At 35.6% G+C, this 27,432-nt stretch overlaps 1 protein-coding gene and 2 pseudogenes across 4 annotated transcripts; 1 reads left to right on the forward strand and 2 right to left on the reverse strand.

Annotated features, from left to right (window-relative positions):
- The first annotated feature begins 1,909 nt into the window (after positions 1-1,909).
- Positions 1,910-13,867, forward strand: LOC125212478 (ubiquitin C-terminal hydrolase 12-like). 4 transcript variants are annotated; one of them, XM_048112661.2, is made up of 32 exons: positions 1,910-2,085; positions 2,458-2,545; positions 2,777-2,930; positions 3,124-3,281; positions 3,791-4,056; positions 4,164-4,382; positions 4,479-4,587; positions 4,666-4,781; positions 5,839-5,937; positions 6,375-6,484; positions 6,591-6,665; positions 6,909-6,987; positions 7,064-7,210; positions 7,299-7,379; positions 7,462-7,581; positions 8,610-8,732; positions 9,544-9,621; positions 9,739-9,827; positions 9,918-10,026; positions 10,158-10,226; positions 10,322-10,432; positions 10,840-10,895; positions 10,997-11,177; positions 11,287-11,388; positions 11,472-11,543; positions 11,808-11,873; positions 12,222-12,287; positions 12,573-12,659; positions 12,742-12,858; positions 12,965-13,039; positions 13,159-13,245; positions 13,403-13,867. In XM_048112661.2, the coding sequence occupies exons 1-32, from the start codon at positions 2,056-2,058 to the stop codon at positions 13,442-13,444; spliced, it is 3,381 nt and encodes a 1,126-aa protein (XP_047968618.2). In that variant the 5' UTR covers positions 1,910-2,055; the 3' UTR covers positions 13,445-13,867. The 4 variants fall into 4 exon arrangements, with proteins under 4 accessions (XP_047968618.2, XP_047968621.2, XP_047968622.2 ...); XM_048112664.2 differs by having other exon boundaries at positions 10,997-11,174; XM_048112665.2 differs by having other exon boundaries at positions 2,461-2,545.
- A 2,917-nt stretch (positions 13,868-16,784) lies between these two features.
- On the reverse strand, positions 16,785-17,919 carry LOC148930538 (uncharacterized; annotated as a pseudogene).
- Positions 17,920-18,340: 421 nt separating this feature from the next.
- On the reverse strand, positions 18,341-20,163 carry LOC125209726 (cytochrome P450 94C1 pseudogene; annotated as a pseudogene).
- Positions 20,164-27,432: the final 7,269 nt, after the last annotated feature.

A 27,432-nucleotide genomic window follows, 5' to 3' on the forward strand; every position in this document is an offset into this window, starting at 1 on the left:
CGAAAGCATCAATGCTAGTTATAGTGATTGACCTATGATTCAAATACATCGAGATGTAGTTTATACTACTCCCTCCGTCCTCTGTAGTAGGGGTGCTTCTTTTCGGCATGAGATATAAGAAAAATTGTGTTAAGTGAGTTAAGTAAATGAATAATAAAATATAAGAGTAAAAAGGTTGAGAGATGAACAGAAAATAAAACAAGAGGAAGAAGTGTTGTTGCTTTTTGTGAAAATAATGATTTAACTACAGTGAGACAATATAAAGAAATAAATTCGACTCAACTACGTAGGGAAGGGAGTCGAGGGACGGAGGGATACTATATTAGTGATTGCCCTAATGAAACTTGAGCCGTAATAATATAGTACTACTATTAAATTGATGATTGAATGCACTAAAGAATTGATGGAACTAACGCCTATTATTCTCTTATTTAATTGTTATATTCCTATGTTCTTATTGCTTTAATAGTTGGTATTAGTTCTGTTAGATAATAATCATCCTTATAATTCATTAGTTCAAATAGTATAAACAATTGAAATTGCAAAATTAAGTTTAGATAGTTATCCGTGAGAATACAATGCTCTGGATTGTCATGGATTAGCAATAGTAAAGCCTTTTTTCACAACTCAATCACAAATTCCTTCGGCTACATCATCAAAGCTCTCCCACAGTTTAGCCATTCTCTACGCCCTTCTCATAGCCCTTTCAACAGCCTTCCCAAAAGTCATCCAATTTAATTCATTTTAATTGTTGGTGTTTATCAAATACTAAAAGGAAAAGTGCAATGGATTGTATACATAGAGTAGAAATAAAAAATTTAAACAATTATGGTTAGAAATTAAAAAACTAAACAATTATGGCTCGACAGGTGCTAGCGAGTAATAGGCATCGAGCTAGCACCCAGCGACCGCCGAGCTCTTGGGCGCCCCTCCCCTTCCCCCACAGCTCGGCTATTGCAATAGGACCCTAGCCAACCGCCGTCCGCTAGGTGGTGGCTAGGGTCTTATTGCTAATGCTCTCATAGTTACACCGTTGACGTGCAACTTAATAAAAAAATAATGATAATTAAGAAGAGACAACTAATTTCAACGATGATAGACACATATGTCCAACAACGTCTACTGACAACCCAACCTACCTCAACATTCATTGTCTCGATTCCGATATTTTCAAAGTCGACACTCCTCCATTCAAGAAGTAAGTGATGAAACAATAGATAACAGATGTATGAATCAAGTTGTTGTGGTATATGACCGTTAGTGTTTTGACTCGTGTGAGCACATGAACATGCCTCTACCCAAAAATTAGATTTTTTAATTTTTTTTAATTTCATTGGATATTTTTTAACTTTACTATGGGAGAACAAATGCTATTTTAATACTCCACATGTCCTATAAAAATATGTCACTCTCTATTTCCGTTCGTCCCATAAAAATATGAGCATTTTCATTCATAGAAAGATGTCCACAACTAATTACCTATATTTAGTAAGTTATTTATAACTTAAATCATTACGGACCATCATTATAAATTATTAAACACAAATAATAATGTGAATTTCATTCTCCACTAATAATAAATTAACTACTATTCTCCTCATCTTTTATACTTTATCAATTATACATTCATTTTTATATTATTTTAAATGCATGTATTTTTATGATGGAATGTTAACATACTATATAGTAATACCAATAATTGATAAAGAGATTAAAGTCATTAAAGTCTTAAAATCACATCAAACTCGACAGCGTCGACAATTCCAAAGTTCTAATCCGATTGACCAAAATGCCCTCGTACTGTTATTCATCACACGTCGTGATTTTGTTGGCTAATTTCCTAATCCCAATTTTGCCCCCTTCAATTGTGAAAACACCCAAATTATCCCTATCGAATGTCGAGACGAGACCCCATCACTCAGAAATCCCTCAGACCTTTCATCTTTCTCTCTCTAGCTCCCGCTTTCTCTCTCCTCTGTCTCCCCCTCCTCCCCCTCTTTCTCTCCCCTAAACAACCTGCATAGTATCGATCCGTCGGCTGCTGTCTCTCCAGCCATGACGATGATGACTCCTCAGCCGTTGGATGTAACTCCACTATCCTATTCACTCTCATTTTTCCATATTTGCTCATTTTCGGCTTTCTATCGTTTCCGTGGTCTATTGCTGTGTGTGTTCATGCATATTAGCAATTTGTTTGCATTTTCTCCAATTCATGCCTTTTGCCGCAAGTTTAGGCGTTTGTATGGTGTGCGGGGGCTGAATGGTTGGATCGACTAGGGTTTTGCGTGAGCGAGAAAGGAGGTTTAAGCCTAGTTCAATTTGAATTTATTGTAATTGTGCTGATTTAGTGAGAATGATTGAATTCGAGATTGTGACTTCTGGAATGAAGCCTAATTTTTGCTGGATCAAGATCAAGCTCATTTCTTTCTCATTTCTATTTTTGCTTCTGGACTTTAGCAGCAGGAAGATGAAGAGATGCTGGTTCCACACTCGGATTTAGTCGAAGGTCCTCAGCCTTTAGTCGAAGGTCCTCAGCCGATGGAAGGTGCTTCACTCTGTTACACTATTGTAAATGTTGATGTCTGTTTATAAGATGGAAGCACACATACATGCTAAGTACTGCCGTGATTTGGTCTTTTGAGTTTTATGTCCTGGTTACATGTGGCTATGTCATTGTTGGATTCTTCATTTTTTATGATTTATAAGCAAAACTTATGATTCTGTCTTTGTTTTGCTCCAAGTGTACTAAAATTAGTAGCTTTTTATAATTTCCTAGTGGCACCGGCCGACAATGACAACACGGGAAGTGTGGAGAATCAGGCAAATGAAGAGCCACAAGCATCACGTTTCACGTGGACAATTGAGAACTTTTCTCGACTGAATATGAAGAAGCTATATTCTGATGTCTTCACTGTTGGGGGTTATAAATGGTAATTTTTTGAATTCGAATATGGCCTCATTCATGATTCATTTACGTTCACGTGTTGGTGGCATCCGAAGAATGAAATTTATTATGTTTGTTAGAGCTACTTACACTTTATTTCTTAAATTTCGATGTTGCTTCGCCTTGTATTGTTATGGAAAGCAACTTGATTGCCTTTTGACACGAGTTTCCTTCCGCAGGCGCGTGCTTATTTTCCCGAAGGGAAACAATGTGGACTTCTTGTCGATGTATTTAGATGTGGCCGATTCGGCTACCTTGCCCTATGGGTGGAGTAGATATGCACAGTTTAGCTTGGCTGTAGTCAATCAAATGCATAACAAACTTACAGTGAAGAAAGGTATACCCAAGAATTAGATCTGTTTTGATGCAATTATGTAGCTAAAGCTTGATATGTAATTAAGTATTGAGACTCAAAATAGAGACTTTCATGTGTCTGTATATGTATATGATCGTAATATAGGTTTTTAAATAAATATCTCTTCATTGATTCATGGTATAGGTCCTGTATTGGATGCTGCAAGTTTGTAAACTAGAAGGCAAAGAATCTAGAGTTATGCTGATACTTTTCCTTCCATAAATACATGGCAATCAAGATACTGATTTTTGTAAATCTTGCTTAAATGATTCTCAGTTACGTACAGGACTTTTATCACGAAATCTCTTCTAAACATTTTATTTGATTGTATTATTGGTCTGACAATAATACTGATTTCACTTTGAGTGAGTACATTGGCTATAAAATGTTGAAAAAATTAATGCTGTCTACATTCTGTCACTTTGTAAAGCATTTGCTACCTAAATCATGATTGTTGTGATTTATTCTTCCTTTGTTTTTGGGCTCTGTAGACACGCAACACCAGTTTAATCAAAGGGAGAGTGACTGGGGTTTCACATCTTTCATGCCTCTCAGTGATCTTTATGATCCCAACAAGGGGTACCTCATGAATGATACCTGTTTAGTTGAAGCCGATGTTGCTGTACGCAAGGTTATTGACTACTGGGCATATGACTCAAAGAAGGAGACAGGTTATGTTGGGCTTAAGAACCAGGGGGCAACTTGTTACATGAACTCTTTGCTGCAGACTTTGTACCATATTCCTTATTTCAGAAAGGTTATTTAAGTTTGCAATTTATCTAGTTCTGAATGGCCAATATTTAATTATTCAAGGCCATTATTAGGGAAGTATGGTGAAGCCTTACTTTAAACATGTTATATCAGGCCGTGTATCATATGCCAACAACGGAGAATGATATCCCTACTGGGAGTATCCCTTTGGCTTTACAGAGTTTATTCTATAAGCTCCAATACAATGACACCAGTGTGGCTACAAAAGAATTGACTAAATCATTTGGATGGGACACTTATGATTCATTCATGCAACATGATGTTCAAGAACTTAACAGAGTTTTATGTGAGAAGCTTGAAGACAAGATGAAGGTACTGAAAATTCCGACATAACAGACCTCCTTGAAGATTCTTTTCTGTACTTATAAGGTCATTGTGGACTTCTTCTTTTTTTCTTTTACTGGACAGGGAACTGTTGTCGAAGGGACCATACAAAAGTTATTTGAAGGCCATCATATGAATTATATTGAATGTATTAACGTGGACTTCAAATCAACAAGAAAAGAGTCATTTTATGGTATTATTTCGTACTGAGGATGGCCTTTGTCTTTTAATAGAGATGAGTTTATCTTAACAGTTGTTCTTGTGGGTGCAGACCTTCAACTTGATGTAAAAGGTTGCAAGGATGTTTATGCTTCATTTGACAAGTATGTGGAAGTAGAATGCCTTGAAGGAGATAACAAATACCATGCCGAGGAACATGGTTTGCAGGTATGTAATTCCTCTACTAGATAATGATGTAGTTTATCTATATCTATATATCTTTCTTGAAGGTTGAAAACTGCAAGAATATCTGTGTGCTGCATGATAATCTAGACCTGACTGGGAAAGTTACATTTCCATTAATTGAAGTTTTTGAAGGAATGTTAATCTGTCTTGTGTCAGCTATTTAATGAGAATAGTTCAACAGTCTATAAATGTAAAAAGCTTTTGAAATAGTCATACATCTATGGAACTCTGGCCTTCTTGTGATTAGTCATGCACCAGAGTCAATGTCAATGTGACTCTGGTGCCTCCAATGTATGATGTTGTAATAGTCATGTAATTTATGGGTCGCGATAAGTGAATTTTGATTGAGAGATTGTTAATGAATCTCAACAACATACTTATAACGGTAGACCTCTTGGTTTGTAAAACTCTGAAGTCGTCTGCCCAGACAGATCTTTATGGATACACTACATATGGATCATGCTAGGCACCTGTCTGGATTATGATACGGTGGAGGGAAAAATTGTCTTTGTTTCGTTATTTAGAGATATGGCATGGCTATCAAGCAAATTTTATAGCATTCAACAGATAAAAATGTATTGACATTATGGGAGGTGCATGCTGTTTTTTGCATTGATAAAACAATCCATCTGTACTTGACTTTGACAAGTGAAGTAATTTGTGGACTCATTGTTGTGATGATGGCTACACACTGAGTCCAAGGAACAGGTCATCATTGGAAGGAAATCTTGTTAGGTTGGTCTAATAGCAACAAGATTGCGGGGAACAAAAATTTCTTTTCATTAGAGGAAGACTTTCATTATTCTGTTTGAATGTCATTTCAGATGGCGTCGTAAATTATGGTAGTCATGACAGATGTATTCTTTTTCATTAGATGCAGCAGGGATTGACCAATCACAAGTATATGAAAATTAAGTTAGCTTTATTTAGGATTTACAGTTTCTGTATGCTTTTATTCGTATTCCTTATGATTGATACAATGTTTCTTCTACACAAGCTTTTCTCTACATATTAATTAAAATCTTTTTTTAAATATTAGGATGCCAAGAAGGGTGTCTTGTTCATTGACTTTCCACCAGTTCTACAGCTTCAGTTAAAGCGATTCGAGTATGATTTTATGAGAGATACAATGGTGAAGGTTAGTGGCTCACACCATAAACTTCTTCATCTCAAGAGTGGATTTTTCACGAGTGCTTCCACAAGATCCAGTTTTCTTTTGCTAAATATAATTGTTCTTGCTTCAAATCTCTTTCATGATATCGAAATTGTGCTTATACTGAGATGATGGTGCTGAATTTGTTCAACTGTTACAAACTGTCCCAATCAGTTATCGTGTAAATTTATTATGGCCTCAGTTTGATCCCTTGTGCTGGTGGCTCATTTTTGCTACAGCTCCTCAATGTAGATGAGAAAAAAAAACCATTTGACCTTTCCAGCTTGGTTTACATAACTAGTGCATGCATAATCAATATTTTTTCCTAATACAACTTTCGTTTCAGTGCTTCAATGTTTATGTATGATGACCTTCAAGCGAAAAATAGGTTTTGAATCAATTGTAATTTGTCACTGATGCAGATAAATGACCGCTATGAATTTCCATTAGAGCTTGATCTTGATAGAGATAATGGCAAATATTTATCACCCGATGCTGATAGGAGTGTACGGAATCTTTACACGCTTCATAGGTGATTGGACTCCTTAATATATACGTCTATCCTCGCATGTTCTTCTGTTATACCTTTGACCTGAAGCTGATAGAGGATACTTGTCTTGCTTGTTTCATGTCAACAGTGTCTTAGTTCATAGTGGCGGGGTGCATGGTGGACACTATTATGCCTTCATCAGGCCAACTCTTACTGATCAATGGTAGGTCTCAGTACTTTTGAAGAATCTATTATCCCTTGCTCTTGTTCTTCCCTTCATATATATATACTTAGATATACATGGATACTGAATGGTTTGGAGCTTACCAGTTCTATCGTGATCACTGCACTAAGACATGCAATTATTTGTTACATTGGATGAGTTTACTTGGTCTTGTCTTATGCTCAGTCTCATCCTGCCATTGTATATTGCATATGCACTTTTGTGCAATGGCTCTTTTTTCAGGTATAAATTTGATGACGAGAGGGTCACCAAAGAAGATGTGAAAAGGGCACTAGAAGAGCAGTATGGTGGCGAGGAGGAGGTGATATGTCTGCTTTTTGATATTTATCCTCTCAAACTCTCTATTGTAGTGGTGCTTATGTTCATTTATGCTACAGTTGCCACAGACAAATCCTGGTTACAATAACACTCCTTTCAAATTCACCAAATACTCGAATGCGTACATGCTTGTGTATATACGAGTGAGCGACAAGGACAAAATAATCTGTGATGTGGATGAAAAGGACATTGCTGAGCATCTTAGGGTAATATTTATGTTTTGTACATCTGCTATTTCTTAAGGTAATTTTTTCATACTCTTACCTGAAACTTGACATGCCCTACTTAAACCAGATAAGACTGAAAAAGGAACAAGAAGAAAAGGAAGATAAGAGAAGATACAAAGCACAGGCTCACCTTTACACTATTATAAAGGTTATTTTTTCTAAACAGGCATTCTCATGTAGACTTTACTTTCTTATTCTTGAAATACATTGCTGAAGCATTTCCAATGCAGGTTGCTCGAGATGAGGACCTGAGGGAGCAAATTGGAAAGGATATCTATTTTGACCTTGTTGATCATGATAAAGTCCGTAATTTCCGAATCCAGAAACAGATGCCTTTTAACCTTTTCAAGGTACTTTCTCTTTTGCTTGAATTTAGGGAAATATTTATTACCCTAAATGTAGCTTGTTGTGTGATGAAACATATTATTCTGTGATACTCCCCCCGTCCCCCAAAATTCGTCACCATTTGACTCGGCACGGGTTTTAAGAAATGTAATAGAAAAAGAGTTGAAAAAGTTAGTGGCATGTGGGTCCTACGTTTATATATTAGTTTTAAAATAAAATGTGAGTGGGAATGAGTTAGTGGAATGTGGGGTCTATTACCAAAAATGGTTAAAGTGAAAGGTGACAAACTTTTAGGGACGGACGAAAAAGGAAATAGGTGACAAATTTTCAGGGACGGAGGGAGTAATATTTTTACTGGATGAAGTGAAACAGTTCAATTATAGTTCCTTGATGGTCTGGTCAGTCGTAGTGATTCTATTGGTATTTCAGTAAACCAACAGTGATACTGATAAATGATGTAATTATGCACAAAGTGGGATCATTTGTTTATTCTGGATCTAAATTTGGTGATGGCAGGTAAGATCACTTGGAGAGGAAGTGCTAATTTTAACTTACCTAGGATAACACTTAGTTGAAGATAAACCGTGAGATGAATGCATTTGGAAATAGTATGCTTCATCTTCAACTTTTCTAAGTAAAAACATTAAATGCTACACTACAAAAATCCACATAGAAATTTATCGATGAGTCATGCATGAGATTAATAATAATAATAATAATAATAATAGTAATGCCAACCTGTTCTAAGGAATGCAAGTGCAAACGTTAATGATGCTTAAAATTAGAAAGATTTATTTTTCCAAAAATCCTGGGTTGATGCTTAATATTAGAAACCTTAATCAGTATTCCTGGTTGTTTTTACTCTTTTCCGTCACATTTGGTTCTTTACTGCAACGCGCATTTCTCCCTTTCTGACTCTGTGCATGTGCATATTTCTTTCCTTTTCCTTTTGATTCATCTCAACATCATGAAGCATTTTTCATGTTTCATGTGAAAGTACATGTCTCACTTATGTCTATGCTTATTTTTGAAGGAGGAGGTCGCCAAAGAACTTGGTATACCTGTTCAATTTCAGCGCTTTTGGATATGGGCAAAAAGACAAAACCATACTTACCGCCCAAACAGACCATTGACACCCCAGGAGGAAGCTCAAACGGTAATTATGTTATCTGTGTTACTATCTGTGTTTTATTTGCATGGGTGGTTCCCATTTTGATGGTGCTTGTGGCACTCATTGATAGTATCTACAGAAACTAAAATGTCATAATAGGTGTGCACTACCTACTTTTAGATGGGTGGCCTGCTTATATACTTCTCTTTTTTTTTTTCCATTTTTTTTCTTTATGATGCCGTTGACAAGCATTATGTCAATTATAATTCTTGAGGCATTGAGTGTTTTATTTGGCTTCTCTATGTTAATTCTTGTTTGTTTCTTTTTTATGCGTTCGGGGGGTTGTAGAGGAATGGGGATGGAGGAGAGAATTTAACAGTTTTCTCACATTAGAAGGTGTACTTGTTAAGAATCAGCGGTCCTTTTTTTCAAAAAGAAAATGTTCCCTATTTAATCAATGAGACGTCGAATGATTTTGTACAGTTTTACTTCCTGTTTGTGTATGGTTGGTGATGCTTCGTTTCCAACTATCGTCATAAGAAGGTGTGCTTGTTAAGAATAACAGTCCTTTTTTTATGAAAGAGAAAAGGTTCCCTATTTAATCTGATACATCAAGTAATTTTGTACTATTGTTGCTTCCTGTTTTGTGTATATGATTGATGATGCTTCGTTTCCAACTATTGTCTTAGGCTTTCTGTACGCAGTAACTTTCTTTCCCAGTTGTTTTTAGCTTTGCTAAATCTTATTTATTTGATTGATGCTTCTTCGATTCCTGTGACTCAGAATGCTTAAAAGTGGCATCCAATTTTTCCTTAGTTATTTTGTTTATTTTCTTTCTCCTGCTTATGTTGTGCAGGTAGGAACACTGCGGGAAGTATCAAATAAAGCCCATAATGCAGAATTGAAGTTGTTCTTGGAAGTGGAGCGTGGACCGGTATATCTTTTGCCAATAAAGAAATACTATATACTACTACTACTTACATGTGTATTGATATGTTGTAGGTATTTCATTTATCCTATTCAATGTGAGTTGACTGTTTTCAAATGATAGGATTTACAACTGGTTCCTCCCCCAGAAAAGATTAAGGAAGACATACTGCTATTCTTTAAACTCTACGATCCCCATAAAGAAGAGCTCCGGTACAACATACTCAACAAAAATGTAGTGCATCATTTTAACTTCTAAGAATTCTGCCTGCTAATATGATCATTGAATCATTCTTTTTCCAGATATGTTGGCAGGATTTTTGTAAAAAGTACTGGCAAGCCTCTTGAGATCCTAATGAAGTTGAATGAATTAGCTGGGTTTGCTTCTGATCAAGAAATTGAACTCTTTGAGGTATGTTGTGTCACTATACAATAGTTCACATCTGGATTGTTCTGTTGGACAATAGGATGTTACACATAAGACAAACATGTATTATTTTTCTTGATTTATAATTCACGGAACATTATTTCCAATGTCTACAGGAAATCAAATTTGAGCCATCTGTTATGTGTGAACGCCTTGATAAACGAGCTTCATTTCGGTTCAGTCAGGTATTTTCTATTTTATTTACTATAAATAACTTGTATGTGTCTCTTTGTGTACCATATGCTAAATCTCTTTGTCTCTCTCTCTCACGCACACACAGATTGAAGATGGGGACATTATCTGCTTCCAGAAATGGCCACCCCCTGAAACTGACGAGCAAGTTCGGTTTGCTGATGTTCCTTCATATCTGGAATATGTGAAAAATCGCCAGGTTGACATTACTCCCCCTCCCCTGTCCCTCTTCTGAGTTTTGCGATTTTTTCTTAAGAAATAATTCATGAAATGTGCTGTTACTCAAGCTTTTGATCTTTAAATGCTGCCAAATATCACTTAGTATTTTTTCCATTCACTCCCTGCCATTCTCTTTTCAACTGTTTCTTGGCAAACTTCGTTTTACTATAATTTTATGTCAACACTCAACTCCACCTCATTTCATTGTTGAGGGGTTGGCTGTACCAACTTGGTATGTTTTCTTAATATTCTATGGGACTTTTGACCGAAACTGATGTACATGTGCGAAAAGCTAGTCTTGGAAGTTCTTGTGTGTAACTAGTATTTGCACCCTTTGACTCTTTCCCCTTTACCTCCGTTCCTCAATGTGTGGTTCAACTCTGGCAGATTGTCCATTTTCGAGCTTTGGAGAGGCCCAAGGAAGATGAATTTTGTTTGGAGTTGTGAGTACTATCTGATATCACTTATCGACTCTGTTTCATTTGAATTAGTCAGAACCCTTTTTGAGATAAGTGTGTATAACCATTTTTGACTTGACGTACAGGGCAAAGAATCACACTTATGATGATGTTGTGGAACGAGTAGCCCAACACCTTAGCTTGGATGATCCATCTAAAATCCGGCTTACTCCTCACAATTGCTACTCCCAGCAACCAAAGCCCAATCCTATCAAATATCGATCAGTTGATCATTTGATAGACATGCTTGTCCACTACAATCAGGTGGTTCTATTTTGCTCATTCATGGGCTAATTGTAAGCAGAGAGTATGCAAGCATTCTTCTGGGTTGTGCAATACTATTACTGACCACAGATTATTTACTGGGTTGTGATAGATATCGGATATACTCTATTATGAAGTCCTGGACATCCCTCTTCCAGAGTTGCAGTGCCTGAAAACTTTAAAGGTTGCGTTCCATCATGCAACAAAAGATGAGGTACCAAAACTGACCTACCCTTGAAAATTTCTATTAATCTGAATCCTATAAATCATTGACATGTTTCTTATGTTTTTTCTCAGGCTACAATCCTTAATATTAGGTTGCCTAAACCTAGCACTGTCGGAGATGTCCTCAATGAAATTAAAACAAAGGTAAGCTTGGTTCTCTGCAATTTGTAATCAATTATGTAAACATGGAGCTGCTTTGTGTTCAATGAATGCCCCATGATGTAAGGGAAAGGTAAACATTTAATTTAACAGGTCATGAAACTGATTCATCATTAATACCTTCACTGCTATTTGGAGTGTTTTCTGTTTAACATTTTAAAGCAAGTTTCCTTGGTGTTAACTACAAGGAAGTGAGAGTATATCATGAGCAGCTTGATGATATCTGACATCCTTTTTATCTAATGATAGGTAGAGTTGTCTCAGCCAAATGCTGAACTTAGACTGCTTGAAGTTTTCTATCACAAGATTTACAAGGTAATGCTCTCTATTGTGACATTCTTTTTTTTTCTTTTCTGAACAGAACTGCTGTGACATTCTGATCTTTTGATGTTTGTGAATGCCTCTTTGGAATTTACTTTGTTTTCATTCTAGGGATTGGACATTTCTGCTTGAGGAGGATTTTGTTTTTCATTATCTTGTGATAATTTCGGTTGGAACAAAATGTCAAATGTGATCTTGTTGACGTCCTGTACACTAAACTGTTATGACATTGACGTCTTTTCACTATCTTTTTAGAAGTTATGATTTGCAGTGTCCTTAGATCACAAAACTACATTTACGTCCTAGACTCATAATCCACATGCTGCTCTCTTCATTTTACAGATTTTCCCTACCCATGAGAAGATTGAAAACATAAATGATCAATACTGGACGTTACGTGCAGAGGAGGTATCTTTTCTCAAAATATTTTGTCGTTGACACTGCTATATTTGTTTATACTCTTATATGGTTGAACCATGCCTGCTGTATCAAATGATACAAGACATGCTGTGACAACAGTCCAAGATGTAAAAAACATAAGTATTTTTCAAACATATTTAGTGGAAAGTGGTAATCGATTCTCAGTTATAAGATCATACATTACATATTTACATTTTTGGTTGGTTTGTATTATCTTACAGTATGTTTTATGTTTGTTCATCTTATAAAACCTGATTTCTTGCTCTATGTTAGATTCCGGAAGAAGAAAAGAACTTGGGGCAACATGATCGCCTGATTCATGTTTACCATTTCACAAAGGAGACTGCACAGAATCAAGTGGTACAATATATGTACAGGATTCTAATATGCATTATAGAATAAACATTTAAATTCCTTAACTTTTTTTTGTGTGGTCAAACAGCAAGTTCAGAATTTCGGTGAACCTTTCTTTTTGGTCATTCACGAAGGAGAGACATTAGCAGAGGTCAAAGCACGAATTCAAAAGAAATTGCAGGTCCCAGATGAGGAGTTTTCTAAGGTACTACCATTTGCTGTCGAACCAATATATGCACTTTGCTAAGGTTTGGTTATACCAGGAGACCGGGAGTTTTCTAACTGTTTTGTGTACCTTCTTAACTATTCAGTGGAAGTTTGCCTTTTTGTCATTGGGACGTCCAGAGTATCTAGAGGACTCGGACATTGTGTCAACCCGTTTCCAGGTCTTTCTACTTTTCAAATCTTTCCTTTTTTTGGCTTAAGTTTTGGTATCAATCATGCAATTCAAGCATTTATCAATGCTAAGTACGTACACTGAGGAATTTGCAATTCTCTCTTTCAGAGAAGAGATGTATATGGTGCCTGGGAGCAGTACCTGGGGTTAGAGCACTCAGACACGACCCCCAAAAGGTCTTATAATGCGAGCCAGGTAATATTTTTGGACATACTTATTCATTTTCTTCATTTATTGCTTACCACTTATCTGATAATATTGCTAAACTTTCAATTGGCACATCAAGTGTATGAATACAATTCATGATGGTTCATAATTTATTGTTTCCTTTTGGCCTTTAAAATCATTGCAGAATCGCCACACATTCGAGAAGCCAGTAAAAATATACAATTAAGTCCTATTCCTGCTAATCTTAGATTGCACGACTCTGATGCCACAAGGACAAGTTCTGAAATCTTCAAGCATGGATGATGTAGAAAGGTGGACAAAGCACGTTGAGGGTTTCCCCCTCCCGTGGCTTCACCAAGGGATCTGGTGGTCTTTTTGGTTACTATGATTATGATTACTACAACCTTCTCTTTGTTGCTCAGATGGGAAGCGGAGCCTCCACTGCTATATGTATGTTTTTTTTTCGTGGTTGGTAGTTCTTGCACTTCTCATCTTCCCCAAATTTTCTGGTTTTGAAGTAGCAGTTGGAAAATTTTACCTTGTCATTATGTGTAATTTAACGAGATTTTTCCAGATTGGGTTGTAAAGTGGGTATAGTTAGGCCTTACATTTGTTTATGCATCTTATATTGATTTTGATTTGAACACAACCCCATTCCCTATTGGCTAGAAGCACGTGTACGTATCATTCAGCTTCCTCCAATCTCTTTGTCAGTGCAAATATGTACGCTATGCTTCGAAACACAAGGCCTTTTGTAAAGCAAGGGCTTCATTTACATAAAACTAAACTAACATGATTTCACCCGTATACCATAATTTATTGTATGCTGTTGATAGGGCTGGTAATTTTTGACACGACACGATAATCCGACACAAATCCGTACGAAAATATTGGATTTGGATCAAGTCTTATTGGATGCGGGTTGGATGCGGGTCGGATTGGGTAACCCGTTAAAAATTAATATTAGTATTTTTATTTTGAGTAAAGATAAATTTACAAAAATTGCATACACAAAATGCTGTTCAAATTTTAAAAAGGATAATATTAATTTATTTTGATTAGATAGCATCATTAATTACATATTTTTGTGACTAATTTAACCTTATTTATAATTTTTCATTTTTCATTTGTATTGTAGTACAGATATGGTACCAGACCCTTATTAAAAGAAAATTTTTAGAGAGAATAACCATCCATAGTTGTAATGGAATAATGATGGAATAATTTTTTAGTCATTTTATTTAAACTATCACAATGATATAAAGATAAATAAATTGCTTTTTTTTTACAAAGTATAAATTAGGAAAACACTCTTTTGTTTGGAAATTCTCTCATATTATTTTTGAAACCATTGATATTTTATCATTAATTTCTAACTTTTAATTTTGAAAATAATATTATACATATTGGTTGATTATTCTATCTAAAATTATTAACAATATAATATGGGTCATTCAATGATGAGACATTGTTGGACTCAATACATATAATAATAATACAACATTCAAATGTATAGCACTTGCTACATAAATTGATAAGATCATGAAAAATTATTAGTAATACTATATGATAAATCACAATATTTTCAATATTTCATTTACCGTATTATTTTAATATTACTTTTATAATTATTTCCATAGTGTGTAATAATATCATAATAGAGATGGTATGATGATAACAACATGTGGAACACAACATGTAAGTTGTAACATATCCTTTAATTATATGACTTGCTATATAAATTGATATATTTAAATAGTATGATAAACCACAACAAATTTTAGACCCATATTATAAAATTAATTTATGATTAATAATCTACTATATTTTATAATGCATCAAATGATACATAAGAGCTAGTTCGACGATAGAAGATTGTTGCTCTCAACGTCCACCTAGGCGTGTGACACTTCAAGTGTATTAGTTAATATATTCAAAATATATAATTATGTCTTCATTCATGTAATTTTGGATAATAATATTAAATGACCATGTAATGACCCTACTTTGCATATTTCTCCATGTGTTATAATATATAGAAAATATTTGACATTACAAGCTTCAAATTATATTTCAAATTACAAAAATTAAAGTAGTCGAAAGAAATGAAATAAAATACAATGACCGTGAGAGATCCAAATGAAAAATAGTACTAAATCAATTAGTGTTTAGAATAAAAGGATAATTTGAATAAATTTATGAAAAATAAGTTTATACTTATAGATACAAAACGTTAATTCAGGTATTATGTAGTAGCAAAACTAATCAACAAATAATTTTATAATATAATTTATTATTATTATATTCTTTTTATTTTGATTTAATAAGTTTAATTTAATTATTAGTATTTTCGCTCTTTTGAAGCAATTTGTAATCGTGTTGTTATCGTGTCGGGTCAACCCAAAGTGGTTTTTGTCGGTATCATGTTCAGGTCGATATCGTGTCGGGTCAACCCAAAGTGGTTCGTGTCGTTATCGTGTTCGGGTCGTGTCCGGGTTTGAAGCTGGCGGGTTGGGTTCGTGTTCGGGTTTGGAGTTTCCTTAACAGGTTGGGTTCGGGTTTGGCCTTATTGGGTTGGGTCGTTATCGGGTTGCCAGCCCTAGCTGTTGATAATTAATTAATTCATGAAACAATACTGTCCATACGGGGAGTGATCAATTGCTAACTCATCGTTTAATTGCTAACTACAACTAATTTAAGGCCAAGGATTTTAGAAAACGTGTGGTCTATAATTTGCCACATGTAATTTTCGTTTTTATTAATTAAATCGAAAAAGATAAAAAAAACTCAAAATTAGGGTTTTGGATGAAAATGTCAATATAGTGTTTCGAAAATATCAACTCAATACTTTGAGAATGTCAACACAATGCTTTAAGAATGTTAACCCATTGCTTATATTGACATTCTACATGTATTATATTGATATATTTTATATAGTATGTTGACATTTCTGCTTGTACGAAAAAATTAAAAAAATTTGAATTTTTTTTCAAATTTTGACGTCGGAACATATGTATGTATGATATCGTTGTAATCCTTATGAAAATATCTTTAATTTGATATATGTTATATGAATTTAAAGTTTTGGGATTTCTTTTAAAAGTTAGTTATAACTAAACATGTAGTTAATTGACATTAATACCCCTATTGATATTTTTTGGAATTATTCCTATGGTCTTATTGACGTTTTTCATTGATCGTATTGACATTTAGGGATTAATGATCTAAGTCCTTATTATTTAGTTATAGCTAGTAATTAAGTTATAAGGTAGCAATATAACACTCCCCCTCCGTCCATACATTATTGTATAGCTCAACAAGGGTTTACTGCCATTTTGAATGCATATTGCTTTATCTAAATACGGTCGAAAGAGTTTCGAGCAAGTCAAATTTGGTTATAAAAAACAAAATAGATTTGCTGTTTTTGCCATAGATATCTCTTAAAATATTACTAAACCGACTGTCAACAGATAACAACAACTACAAAAGTAATTAGAGGTAATCAAAATGACCTATTTTCATTCAATAAACAAAATTAGCCAAACAAATACATCTACTACGCTGGATTATGAATCGATGATATTTATCACGTGGAAGAAGGGAGAGTGGCGGATTGATCTCCTCCATCTCCAATTCAAAAACCCCTCCAAGCAGAAAACCCCAAAATCATGGCCTCCGTAGCTATAATCCTCTCCCAATAATCATCCGTAAAATAAATCGCATTCATTCCCGCCACGTCACCCCACTCCCCTCCTCCGCTGTACGGACACACCATGTAGTCCGTCAGCGCCCCGTCGTACCTCACCTCCCCATGATCTCGGGAAAGAAGCGCTAATTATCGTCGTCTTTGTAGGAGAATCATCGCTCAAGCTCCACGACTCGACTTGCAAACCGGGGGCTAGGGCGAAGAGGGTGTTTGTTGCATCGCTCGTAGTAGGTCATGCCACGTGGAGTCGCGCGGAGGGAGGGGTTTTGGGAGAGGATGAGTTTGGTGATTTGGTGGTGGTGGATTTGGGCTTGGGAAGAGGAAAGGGTTTTTTAGGGTTTGGTCCAAGAAAGCGAGATGAGCCAATGCATTGGAATTGTGTTGTTTTTGAGGTTGTAGAAGGAGAGGTGTTGGATTTTTTCAGTGTTTTCGTCAGCATGAGGAATGGGAAGAAGAAGAAGAAGAAGCAGCCATTCATTTGATTCAAGAATTTGATTTGAGAGAGTTGATTTGGACAGAGAGAATTTGATCGAATGTTTTGAATGAGAGAGTTGGAAGAAGATGTAAGTATATATGAAGAAGAAAAACTTAAGTATTTCCTTTTGGAAACAGAATTGAATTAGGAAAGAAATTGTGTTTCCTTTATGTTAATATATGGTAAGTTTCCCTCTTTATTTTTACCCACTAGATGAACCGATTATTGTTGTGATGATCAAATGTATTTAATTTGTCTTTTTTTAAATAAAACTCGATAGGTCGTTTTCGTTCATAGAGTAGTTTTTTTAGACATGTAAACTTTGCCTAAATTATCTGTGAAGCTAGTAATTTTTTAAATTACATAGATTTTTTTTTTTTATAATATTAATGATAAAATGTTTAAATGGTTTTTAATCATGTGTTTAAAGTTTGAATAAATGTTTCAATCATCTAATTACGATATTTAAAAAAACATGTTACTTTGAAAGTCGAATTTCATTAAGGAGTTTTCGTGCCATCACTTGACTTGAATAAAATACTATTACCGACAAATAAAAGTATAAGCATAAAGTTGTTTCCAAACAATAAAATTGCCCCTTCCATTTCAATTATTTTAGTGTCAATATATGAAATAACATACACCTTTTTTTCTTTTTCTTTAATTTCCGTATTAAATTATGTGACTGCATCTGTTTAACATAATTATGTTTATCAGTCTATTTTCCAGTACTCGCACCGTATATGTGCGTGTGATGTTTATAATTTATAATGCCCAAAACATGAATTATGTAGTTAGTAAATCATAATCAATTAGGCTAACAATATTAACGGTTCACACGTTTGTAATACTAATTAATTAGGCTAACAACATTAATTAATTCCTCATTAAAAAGAATAGTTGTTGCATATATATTCACCTGACCAAACTAAAATGATGGATTATTCAACAAAAATCATTATGTATCATCACCTACATCAACGACACATATATGCATAACATTATGGAAAGTAAATGATAATTAGACATAATAATACAAGATCTAGATTCTAGACAGCCACTAGTGCACACACTATGTAATGCACACACTATGAATTAAATGGGACATAAAATGATACATCAATCAATAATTGTTAAGGACATTCATAATTACATTACTAGCTAGAATAAAGCCCTACCGTATAAACATGAGAACTTTAACAAATGGTACTAAGTCTATGGACTTGCATGGTTCACCGGCGATGCACCAAGACCGGCAAGCCGTCACGATAGGTGGCTGTGAGGCCGGGTGAGAACACTGGGACCGGGCGGTAGTCAATTAGCTCGACACGATACTCTCTTAACAAGGCGAGTGCAACACTTTCCACCTCTAGTAACGCCATTTCTTTCCCTAGACAAACCCTAACCCCGCCTTGAAACACCGGATACTTATAAGGGTTTTCTTGGCAAAAAACCCCGTCTCGCAACCATCTCTCCGGCTTGAAATCCGCCCAATCCGGCCCCCAAATTTCCTCAATACGCCCCATCGCGTACGGGTGGTACGTAACCCTAGTGCCCTTTTTCACCGGGCATCCATCGGGCAAAACGTCGTCTTCCAGGCAAAATTTCGAATCGAACTGGACCGGTGGATACATTCTCATGCTCTCATGGACGGCCGCATGAAGATAATGAAGCCCTCTCATCTCCTCGTATCCCGTGATCCTCGAATTTCCCACTCCCATCACCCTATCCGCCTCCTCTAGTATAGCAGCCTCCACCCCAGGGTGGCGGGCTGCCAACCAGAAAAAGCTGGTCAGGGCGGACCCCACAGTGTCCCGCCCTGCCAATAAAAAGTTGACTATTATATCCCTCAGATAAGTCTCATCACTCACACTATCCATGAATCTCGACAGGAGATCCCTCCGGCCGGCGGACCCGAACCTCCGCCGCTGCCGGATCACCTCCTCCGCTAGCGCATCGACATCCGCGACCGCGCGCCGCAGCCGCCTCTCGCTCCCGACTCCCAGCCACCGCTTCGCCCTCCACACGAGCGGCGACGCCGCCATCGCCCGCTCGGCCGACAGCCGCGACGCGACGTCGAACGCCGCCTCGAAGTCCGAGAGCTCCAAGCACGTGGGGTCCACCCCGAAGGAGAATCTACAAATGCAATCAAAGGAGAATCTCCGGAAAACGTCTTGCAAATCCAACACCCCCTTCTCTCTAGAAGCAGAATCCACCGCCGGAATCAGGCAGCGGTGGATCTCGTGATGGACGACCTCGAGCGCGTACGCGCGCAGGGAGGCGCGCGCGAGCTCGAGGCCGGCCATCTTGCGCTGGAAGCGCCACGTGTCGCCGTCGGCGTTGAAGATGCCGCGGCCGAGGAAGTCGGCGAGGATGGAGGAGAAGGGCTTCCCTTTGGGGAAGTTGTGGAACTTAGTTTGGAGGATGTACTCGACGTTGGCGGGATTGGCGGTGATGACGTTGTTGGTGACGTGGATGTGGACGGTGCGCGACGGCGAGGATTGGAGGAGGTGCGTGTACCAGTCGGAGAGGTTGGTGAAGCGGCTGCGCCACTGCGAGTCCACGTAGGATTGGCAGACGGCGCAGCTGCACCAAGCTGATCTAGTTAGTCTCGTGATGATTATGGAAATGCTTAGGATGATTACGAGAGCTAAAGAGAAGAACAATATGAATGAGGAATCCATGGATTTTGAGGAATTCAAGTTTTTGTAGGAAAAACGAGGAATATTGATCAATTGATGTGAGAAGAGGTGTTTCTTGACACCAATATTATATATGGAATTAGTTATGTGATTCCTCTATAGTAAGGTCCACTTGCTAATAATTGATTTGAGTCGACATGGATGAGGATAAATGCTATATATAGAATCAATTTTTTTTAATTAATTTATGAAAGGAGTTCAATTTAAAAAGGCTTAACAATTGAATTTATGTTAATTTAGTGATTTATTGATTATTTCCGATTTTTAAAAATGTTTGTAATTTTTTAAAACCTTTTTGTTCGGATTGTCGACTGCGACAACAGTGTGTTATTGTCCGCTTTGGGTTAAGTTCGCATGAATTTGTTTTTGGGTCACCTCCCTCAAACTGAATGAGGTTGGACAAGAATTATATACACCTTCGACATAGGTGTGTTATGTCTCGATCTTACACATCGTTATATTAAGGGGGTGTTCGGTTTGCAAGATTGTATCCGAGATTAAATTTGTAGTGTGTTTGGTTCATGAGATTCAACCCACAACTCAATTCTAGATGGATAATCATAGGATAATTAGTCATAACTAGCCCCTTATAACTAAAATAATTTCACATCTCAATCCTAGATTGTATCTTGATATTATTTTATTTTAGAAATGGAAACACTACCTAAATTGACAAAAATCATCTTTAGATGTCGATCGACGCAAGATATATCAATCTATTCTAGATATTTTGTATGGAATTTATTTAATTGTGCATCACATTCACTAGTTATTAAATTATAGTTTCTTCATCTTTTGCAATATAAATGAAGTTTATTAATTTTTCATTGTAATTTGATAGGATGGTTCTAAAACTAAAATCGAGATTATGACCTAAATCTCAAAGTGGGATATGAGTACAAGGAACAATCTATTAATAGCATTATGTCATTACGAAGAAATATACGTTTGGGATTGGGATTAATCACATCACTAATGGAGGACACACGAGGACACACGTTTTTCATATGTGGGATATATAATGTTAATCGCCAGCTGTCCTAGAAATGTTTGGCCACGTTACATGGGGCATATGGATTTTTTATAATTCTTTTAATTATTTGATAGTAAAATAAAAATACTTTATAATAAATAATTAATTTTCTTTTTTTGGCCGTGGTTGTGTTTTCACATGGTGTTTAGTCGATTCTTAATTTCGAAGATGTTGGTAGGCCTGCAATAATACAATTTGTATGAAGCAACTCACCTCTTTATTGTTTGTCTCTCGAATTTTCTTGGAAGGGACATCTGATTTTGATGTATAGCTGTTGAAATTATAGTGTATATTCGTACTATCCGGATTCCATATTTTGGGTTATAGTGTATATTCGGATAAGATTCCGTGTCAAGAATTTAAACCTAACTGAGAGTTTGTGAAGAGATAAAACTTTTTTATGCTGTCTTGGTATATATATGGGTGCGTGTGTGTGTCTGATGTCCGAACTTTCCTTTCACTCCGAGCCAAATGAATGCTACACATTACTAAAATATAATGATTTATTTTAACAAAGATGATTTAAACTTGAATACTCCCTTCGTTACCAAATAGTGTGAAAATTTTCTTTTTTCGTTCATTCCTGAAAAATAAGAACTTTCTAATTTTTGAAATTCAAACAACATATTACCCCTACAAATCATTTTATTTACAACTTATACCATTACCATTAACCACTTATACCTTACACTAATATGGACTCGACTCTCCACTAACATTATTCCACTACCCTTTCTTTCTCTTTCTCTTACTCTTACTTTTTCCCTTATTTATTAAAACTCGCGCCGAATCAATTGTTCATACTCTTTAGGGACGGACGAAGCATTATTAATGTTAAAATATAATTATTTTTTTTTATTGAATTACATCATTACTGCAAACACTGCACATGCACCACTAACACCACTAAAATAAAGATATATGTCGAGTAGAAATACAATAGGCAAAGAGAAAGAATCTCATACTACTATGCATGCATCACGTTCGATCATAAAAAAACAAGTACTACTACATAATGATTTAAATCGAACAATTAGATACTCAAATATCTATATACAGATGCACATGAGCACAAAAATGTCAAGTCTATATCCACTTGCAGAAATGTGTGATGACTCGGATGATGGAGATTGCAATTGATACAAGCTTAACATTAATTGCAATCATTAATTAATCCATTCTTATTTCCTTTAATTAAGGAAGGTACAAGTCCTCACTAATCATCATTAACTGAACAAGTGGATGATGACAACATGATATCTTTTTAGGGCCCAGCCCAAAGTGAAGTGAAGTCTTACCTATTTCAGCAATATAGTATTGTTCTTTTAATTACAAATTTTGATTCAGTGTATGGTTCCAACTAATTGCTTGAATTTTGATTTTGTGGGGATACTTTGGCCTTACTGAATATAGCATTAGCACATACTATTAATTTGCTGTTTGCTGAAAAAATTTGAGTAACAAATTTTCAGTAAATTAAAAGAGTTTTTGTTGGTTTTTCATCACTATATTCCAAGTTGTTTGGAAACATGTCCGTATTTTTTATGTTGTGTCTTTTTTGGAAATACAAAAGCTTAAAAGTTTATTGAAATTTTGGACATAGAAAATATATTTATCTCGCTTTTTATATTATATTGACAGATGAAATATAAAATGGATACACTGTCCTTATTAGGACTATATTTTATTTCTTGGATTATTAATATGTTAAATTGGGGGATAAAAATCCTAAATGAAGCTTATTAGCAACGAATTATGTAAAATTGGGCTTCATTTCTCGAACCATGGATTAAGGCCCACTGGACTAAACTTTGTTGTGAAAATAAATTCCGGTTTATTTAAGTTGAAGAATAGAATTGCAATTGTGAGTAAAATATTGCACAAAATCTTTGCCATCATAAATTCATAATCATCGACTTTGGCCCAAAAATCAGAATAAACAGGGAAAATTGTGTAGAATCAGTAATGCTGCAAAAATTTTATGGAAAATCAGAAAAAATCACTCAAAAGTCAAAACTACTGATTTTGAACCAAAATCGAAATCTCCGGTTACCGATTCAACTTCGAACCATGAATTCACTTGCCGGGTCAATTATTGGTCCGCTTCTCTTAGAACCATAACCATAAATTCCGAATCATAACCACTAGTTTATAAAAGAGAAATACTTTCTCTTCGTCCAATGTTGTTCAAAGTTACCTGAGACGTTTTCTCAATTTCTATCGATTTTCAGTTCAAAGTTACGTGAAACTATATTCCGATTATGCTACGAATTAAAGGTCGGTTAAGATTAAAAATAAAAATAAAATTGTCGGTTGAGTTCCGGTTCAACCAGACACCCCCACAAGCAAAAGAATCATGTAGGGATATGGGGTGATGATGATATACCAATCCAAACCATGATTGCAAGCATCCTCATCATTTAGAGTGGGCGTGAAATTACGAAAATAGCCCTGGGCCCTGTATCCCAGCTGCTGCAATCGCCATAATTCACATGCAGCATCCTAGCCCCCTTCTTCCAAACTCATCATGCACCATTTAAATCCTGCCCTTTTCACACCCATCATTACACTTTACACATTTCTCTCTCTCTCTCTAGATATAGTATTAGTACTATCCTCTTCCTTTTTCCTCACTATACCAAGAAACAAACTCCCTCTCCTGTTTCAGTGAAAAGGTAAATCTAAATCTTTTTAGAAACCACAAATTTGAAGATGACTCACACACCCAAACACTAGTTTTTTTATATTATTTTAATTCCATAAAAATGATATACTATGTGTGTCTAATTAAGAGAAATTCACGGGTTACGTCATAAAATCAACTGGTGATAAGAAGAAAGGCCCATGAGGCCCTATTAAAATAGTTTCAGTTCTCATGTTACACTGATATTATATAGTTGTATTTTAGTTTTAGTTTCTATTGCCAACAGTTTCTTCAAAAATTATTTAAGGTTTTGAGAGAGAATGGAGAAGGCGAACTCGGAGCTATCGATGGAGAACTACTGCATCATGCAAGAGAATGAGAGGCTGAGGAAGAAGGCGGAGCTTCTCAACCAAGAGAATCAAACGCTGCTTTACCAGCTCAAGCAACGCCTATCCACTAAGGCCGCCGCCGGATCTAGCTCCGCCGCCGCCAAGCCCAGCAAGAAATAGGTGTGGTAGTTTTTATGATTTTGGTTACTTAGGAAGAATAGTTCATTTCCTATTGGGATTGTGATGTGGGAAGTCATTAATTAGCAATGTGTTATTTGTTCGTCGCAAATTAAAATTGTCAAATAAATCAGGAAAGGTGGTCGAACTCTGGTCAATTTTACACTTTCACAATCTGAAAAATACTACTAGTACTATAAATTACAAGCTTTGAGTTTTCGCAAGTATTTCATCCTTTTTGATAATTTTCGGCTGCAGCAACCGGTTTAAAACACGTGAACATTGGACGAAACAAGATAATTTTGTCCATGTCTTTTAAAACGGCTAACACCAGTGTGTAATTAGCTGGAAAATGGTAGGATGTAATTTTGTTATTATTGGAGTATAATTGAAAAGAGGTAGAAAGATTTTTTATTTTTTATTTTTGATTTCATGGTCCAGCCTCTTTAGTTTTTCAATCTTGGTAGGGCCTATTGGGCATTTAATTGGGTCCTAAATCTAATTGAGCCCAATATATCATCCATCAATTTCAGCAATATTTCTACATGATCTTTCCATGTGCAAAATAATTTATTTTATTCTAGAAAATAATATGTAGTCCAATCTCCTTTATGAGCTTTAAATCATTTCATAAATATTTATATCTCAAAATTGAGATTAATTATAGTAAATTCATCGTTTATACACGTACAACTAAAAAAAGAATTTGACATCCTGGAGTATAAAATTAAAGTTGTTTAAGCTCTTATTGATGATATATTCTCTCCATGTCCTACAATTTTAGATATATATCTCGCTCCCTTGCATTATAGATCTTCTAACAAGTACTTCTAAGATATACAGTTCTACCAAAATAATCCAACATTTATTAGTTGTTTGATTATACAAAACTAGATGCAGTCTCTCATTCATTGATTTAGTCTAATTCATTGATGTATACTACTTAACATATGAAAAAAAAAGTTAAACTCACAATAAGGTTACATCACTACTCGCTACGGTCGAAGCTAGATTTCACATTTAAAAAAAAATTTGTTATGTACTTCCAACTTTCCTATTTTTTGGGAAAATTTTTCTCAAATAGCATTATTATAATATTATATTTCCTTTTTCTATTTAACAAACAATAATATCCCCTATCAACAATTGAAAAGGAATTACTATGATAAATTGTGGTCATTTTGTCCAACTTTTATTAAAAGACGTGTTATATTACTAGACAATGCAGTGTTTTTTTATAACTAATGGAGTACTTATAATTTCTTCATGAGATTCTCATCATATACTAGTCAGAGTAAAGGATGAGATTCACAGCTTTTTCTCACACCACATTTTCTTTATTCAGGAAGCTGAACACAGAGATAATCAAAAAGTTGTTTCAAGAATTATATAAAACTTGATAAACATTCAATCATCAAAAGAATGTTCTCCATAAGGTTTTACATACATAAGATATACAGATAGTACTATAACACAATGCAGATGAAGAAATTACAAGTTTCTTTCTCATATCAAATAGAACAGTACCGTCAACTTAAACCGTAACACTAAGTGTTAATCCAAGATGCACAAATACAACACAATACATACATCTATTCATAAGATGTAATTTTAACATAAGAAGTTTCTTTCTCATACCAAATAGAACACTATCTTCCTAAAAATTTCAGATACAATACTCGTAAAAATTAATGTCCATCATCATTCTCTCTATGATATCTAACCCTTCAATTATTGAATTATATGACACGACATTAGGTGAGGACTAGCTTCACTATGCAATTCCCAAATGTGATCATCTTTATCAAATGAGATCACAAGAAAGCGGGCACTGAGAGTAATTAAATCATTCATATAAAAAGATTTTCTATAGCTTCTAATTTTTGATAAATAATTTAAAATTTTAATTAGTGGTTGATGGACCGGAACTCGAAGCGATATGCTATAGAATTACTCTAACTATAAAGATAACTAGGCAATCGGAATAACCTGAGCGAGTCGAACCTGATATCCGGTTGTGGTCTCTCTGATACCAATGAATCTATGATTTGATTCATCAATTAGCGAAAGAAGAAAATCCTAGAGATGCAGAAATTCCGATTCATCAATTAGTGAAAAGAGGATGAAAATCCAACAAGACGAAGGGAATACATTTTTGTGATGGACTTGTCGTCTCTACCATTTTTAATCTCTTTAATGATGATGAATATATCGTAAATATAAACATTAGGTTTGCAGCTACATCACAATGTAATGACTTATCATAAGGGGTCTTTTCATCAATATGCTCCATAATACAAAGAGTTGGTCTCTGTTCTGCCAAAAGGGAGGGAGGCATGCAAGAGCTTTGTGCATGTAGCGGAGTACCGGATTCCGTATTTATGTGCTCTTAGCGCTTGCTGCGTTGAAACGTGGGTTCGGATCATCCTGGAGAGTGATGGCATGCCTAGATTGGGCTTTTAAAACACAAATAAAGTGAATCGTTTATCTAACCTCATGTCAAGTGACCTATGATCATCATATTCTGCCGCGGTTGGGATCATCCTGGAGAGTGATGGCATGCCAAAATGCGTTGGCGTTATAATCAAGGGGTTCGAGCCCAATGTCATATATTCCCAACTGATATTCTTGATTCTACATACGGAAACTTATTCACCGCACTACTACTCCTCCCTCACTTTTGCATTACCCATTCATTACACTCACACAGTTCCTCTTTCCCCATGAGATTTGCAGCAGCAAGGATCTTTCCAACCAATAAAAATCCTTTGACAAACATCAGGCTCGTATGCACGCTTGAAAAAACTGCCTAAATCGGGAAACCCAAAATCAGACTCAATCGCAACCCTCTGACACATTTCATCAAACATATCAAGGGCTATATTCCATAAATAGTACTCCCTCTGTCCCGGAGTATTAGACTCACTTCTTTTGGGCACATGATTTAAGGAATTGATATTTAAATAGTTAAAGTGGAGAGAGTAAAGTATGAGAGAGGGAAAAAGTAGGGGAGAGAAGAGAGAAAAAAGTAGGTGGAGAATAAAATAAGATAGATGCTTTTTGCTAAAAAAGGAAATGAGTCTAATATGTTGGGACATCCCAAAAAGGAAAGTTGGTCTAATACCTTGGGACGGAGGGAGTACTAGAC

The sequence above is a fragment of the Salvia hispanica genome, chromosome 3 (genome assembly GCF_029641045.1).
Source record: "Salvia hispanica isolate PSC_SH4W2 chromosome 3, Shi_PSC_v1, whole genome shotgun sequence".
Lineage (NCBI taxonomy): Eukaryota > Viridiplantae > Streptophyta > Magnoliopsida > Lamiales > Lamiaceae > Salvia > Salvia hispanica.

What these genes read in the sequence shown, in the direction of transcription:
- LOC125212478 (XM_048112661.2), top strand. Translation starts at nt 2,056, where the DNA reads ATGACGATGATGACTCCTCAGCCGTTGGAT. An exon ending in TGAGAGATACAATGGTGAAG is followed by an intron (nt 5,938 to 6,374) that starts GTTAGTGGCTCA and finishes TCACTGATGCAG; the next exon opens with ATAAATGACCGCTATGAATT. An exon ending in CTTCATTTCGGTTCAGTCAG is followed by an intron (nt 10,227 to 10,321) that starts GTATTTTCTATT and finishes ACGCACACACAG; the next exon opens with ATTGAAGATGGGGACATTAT.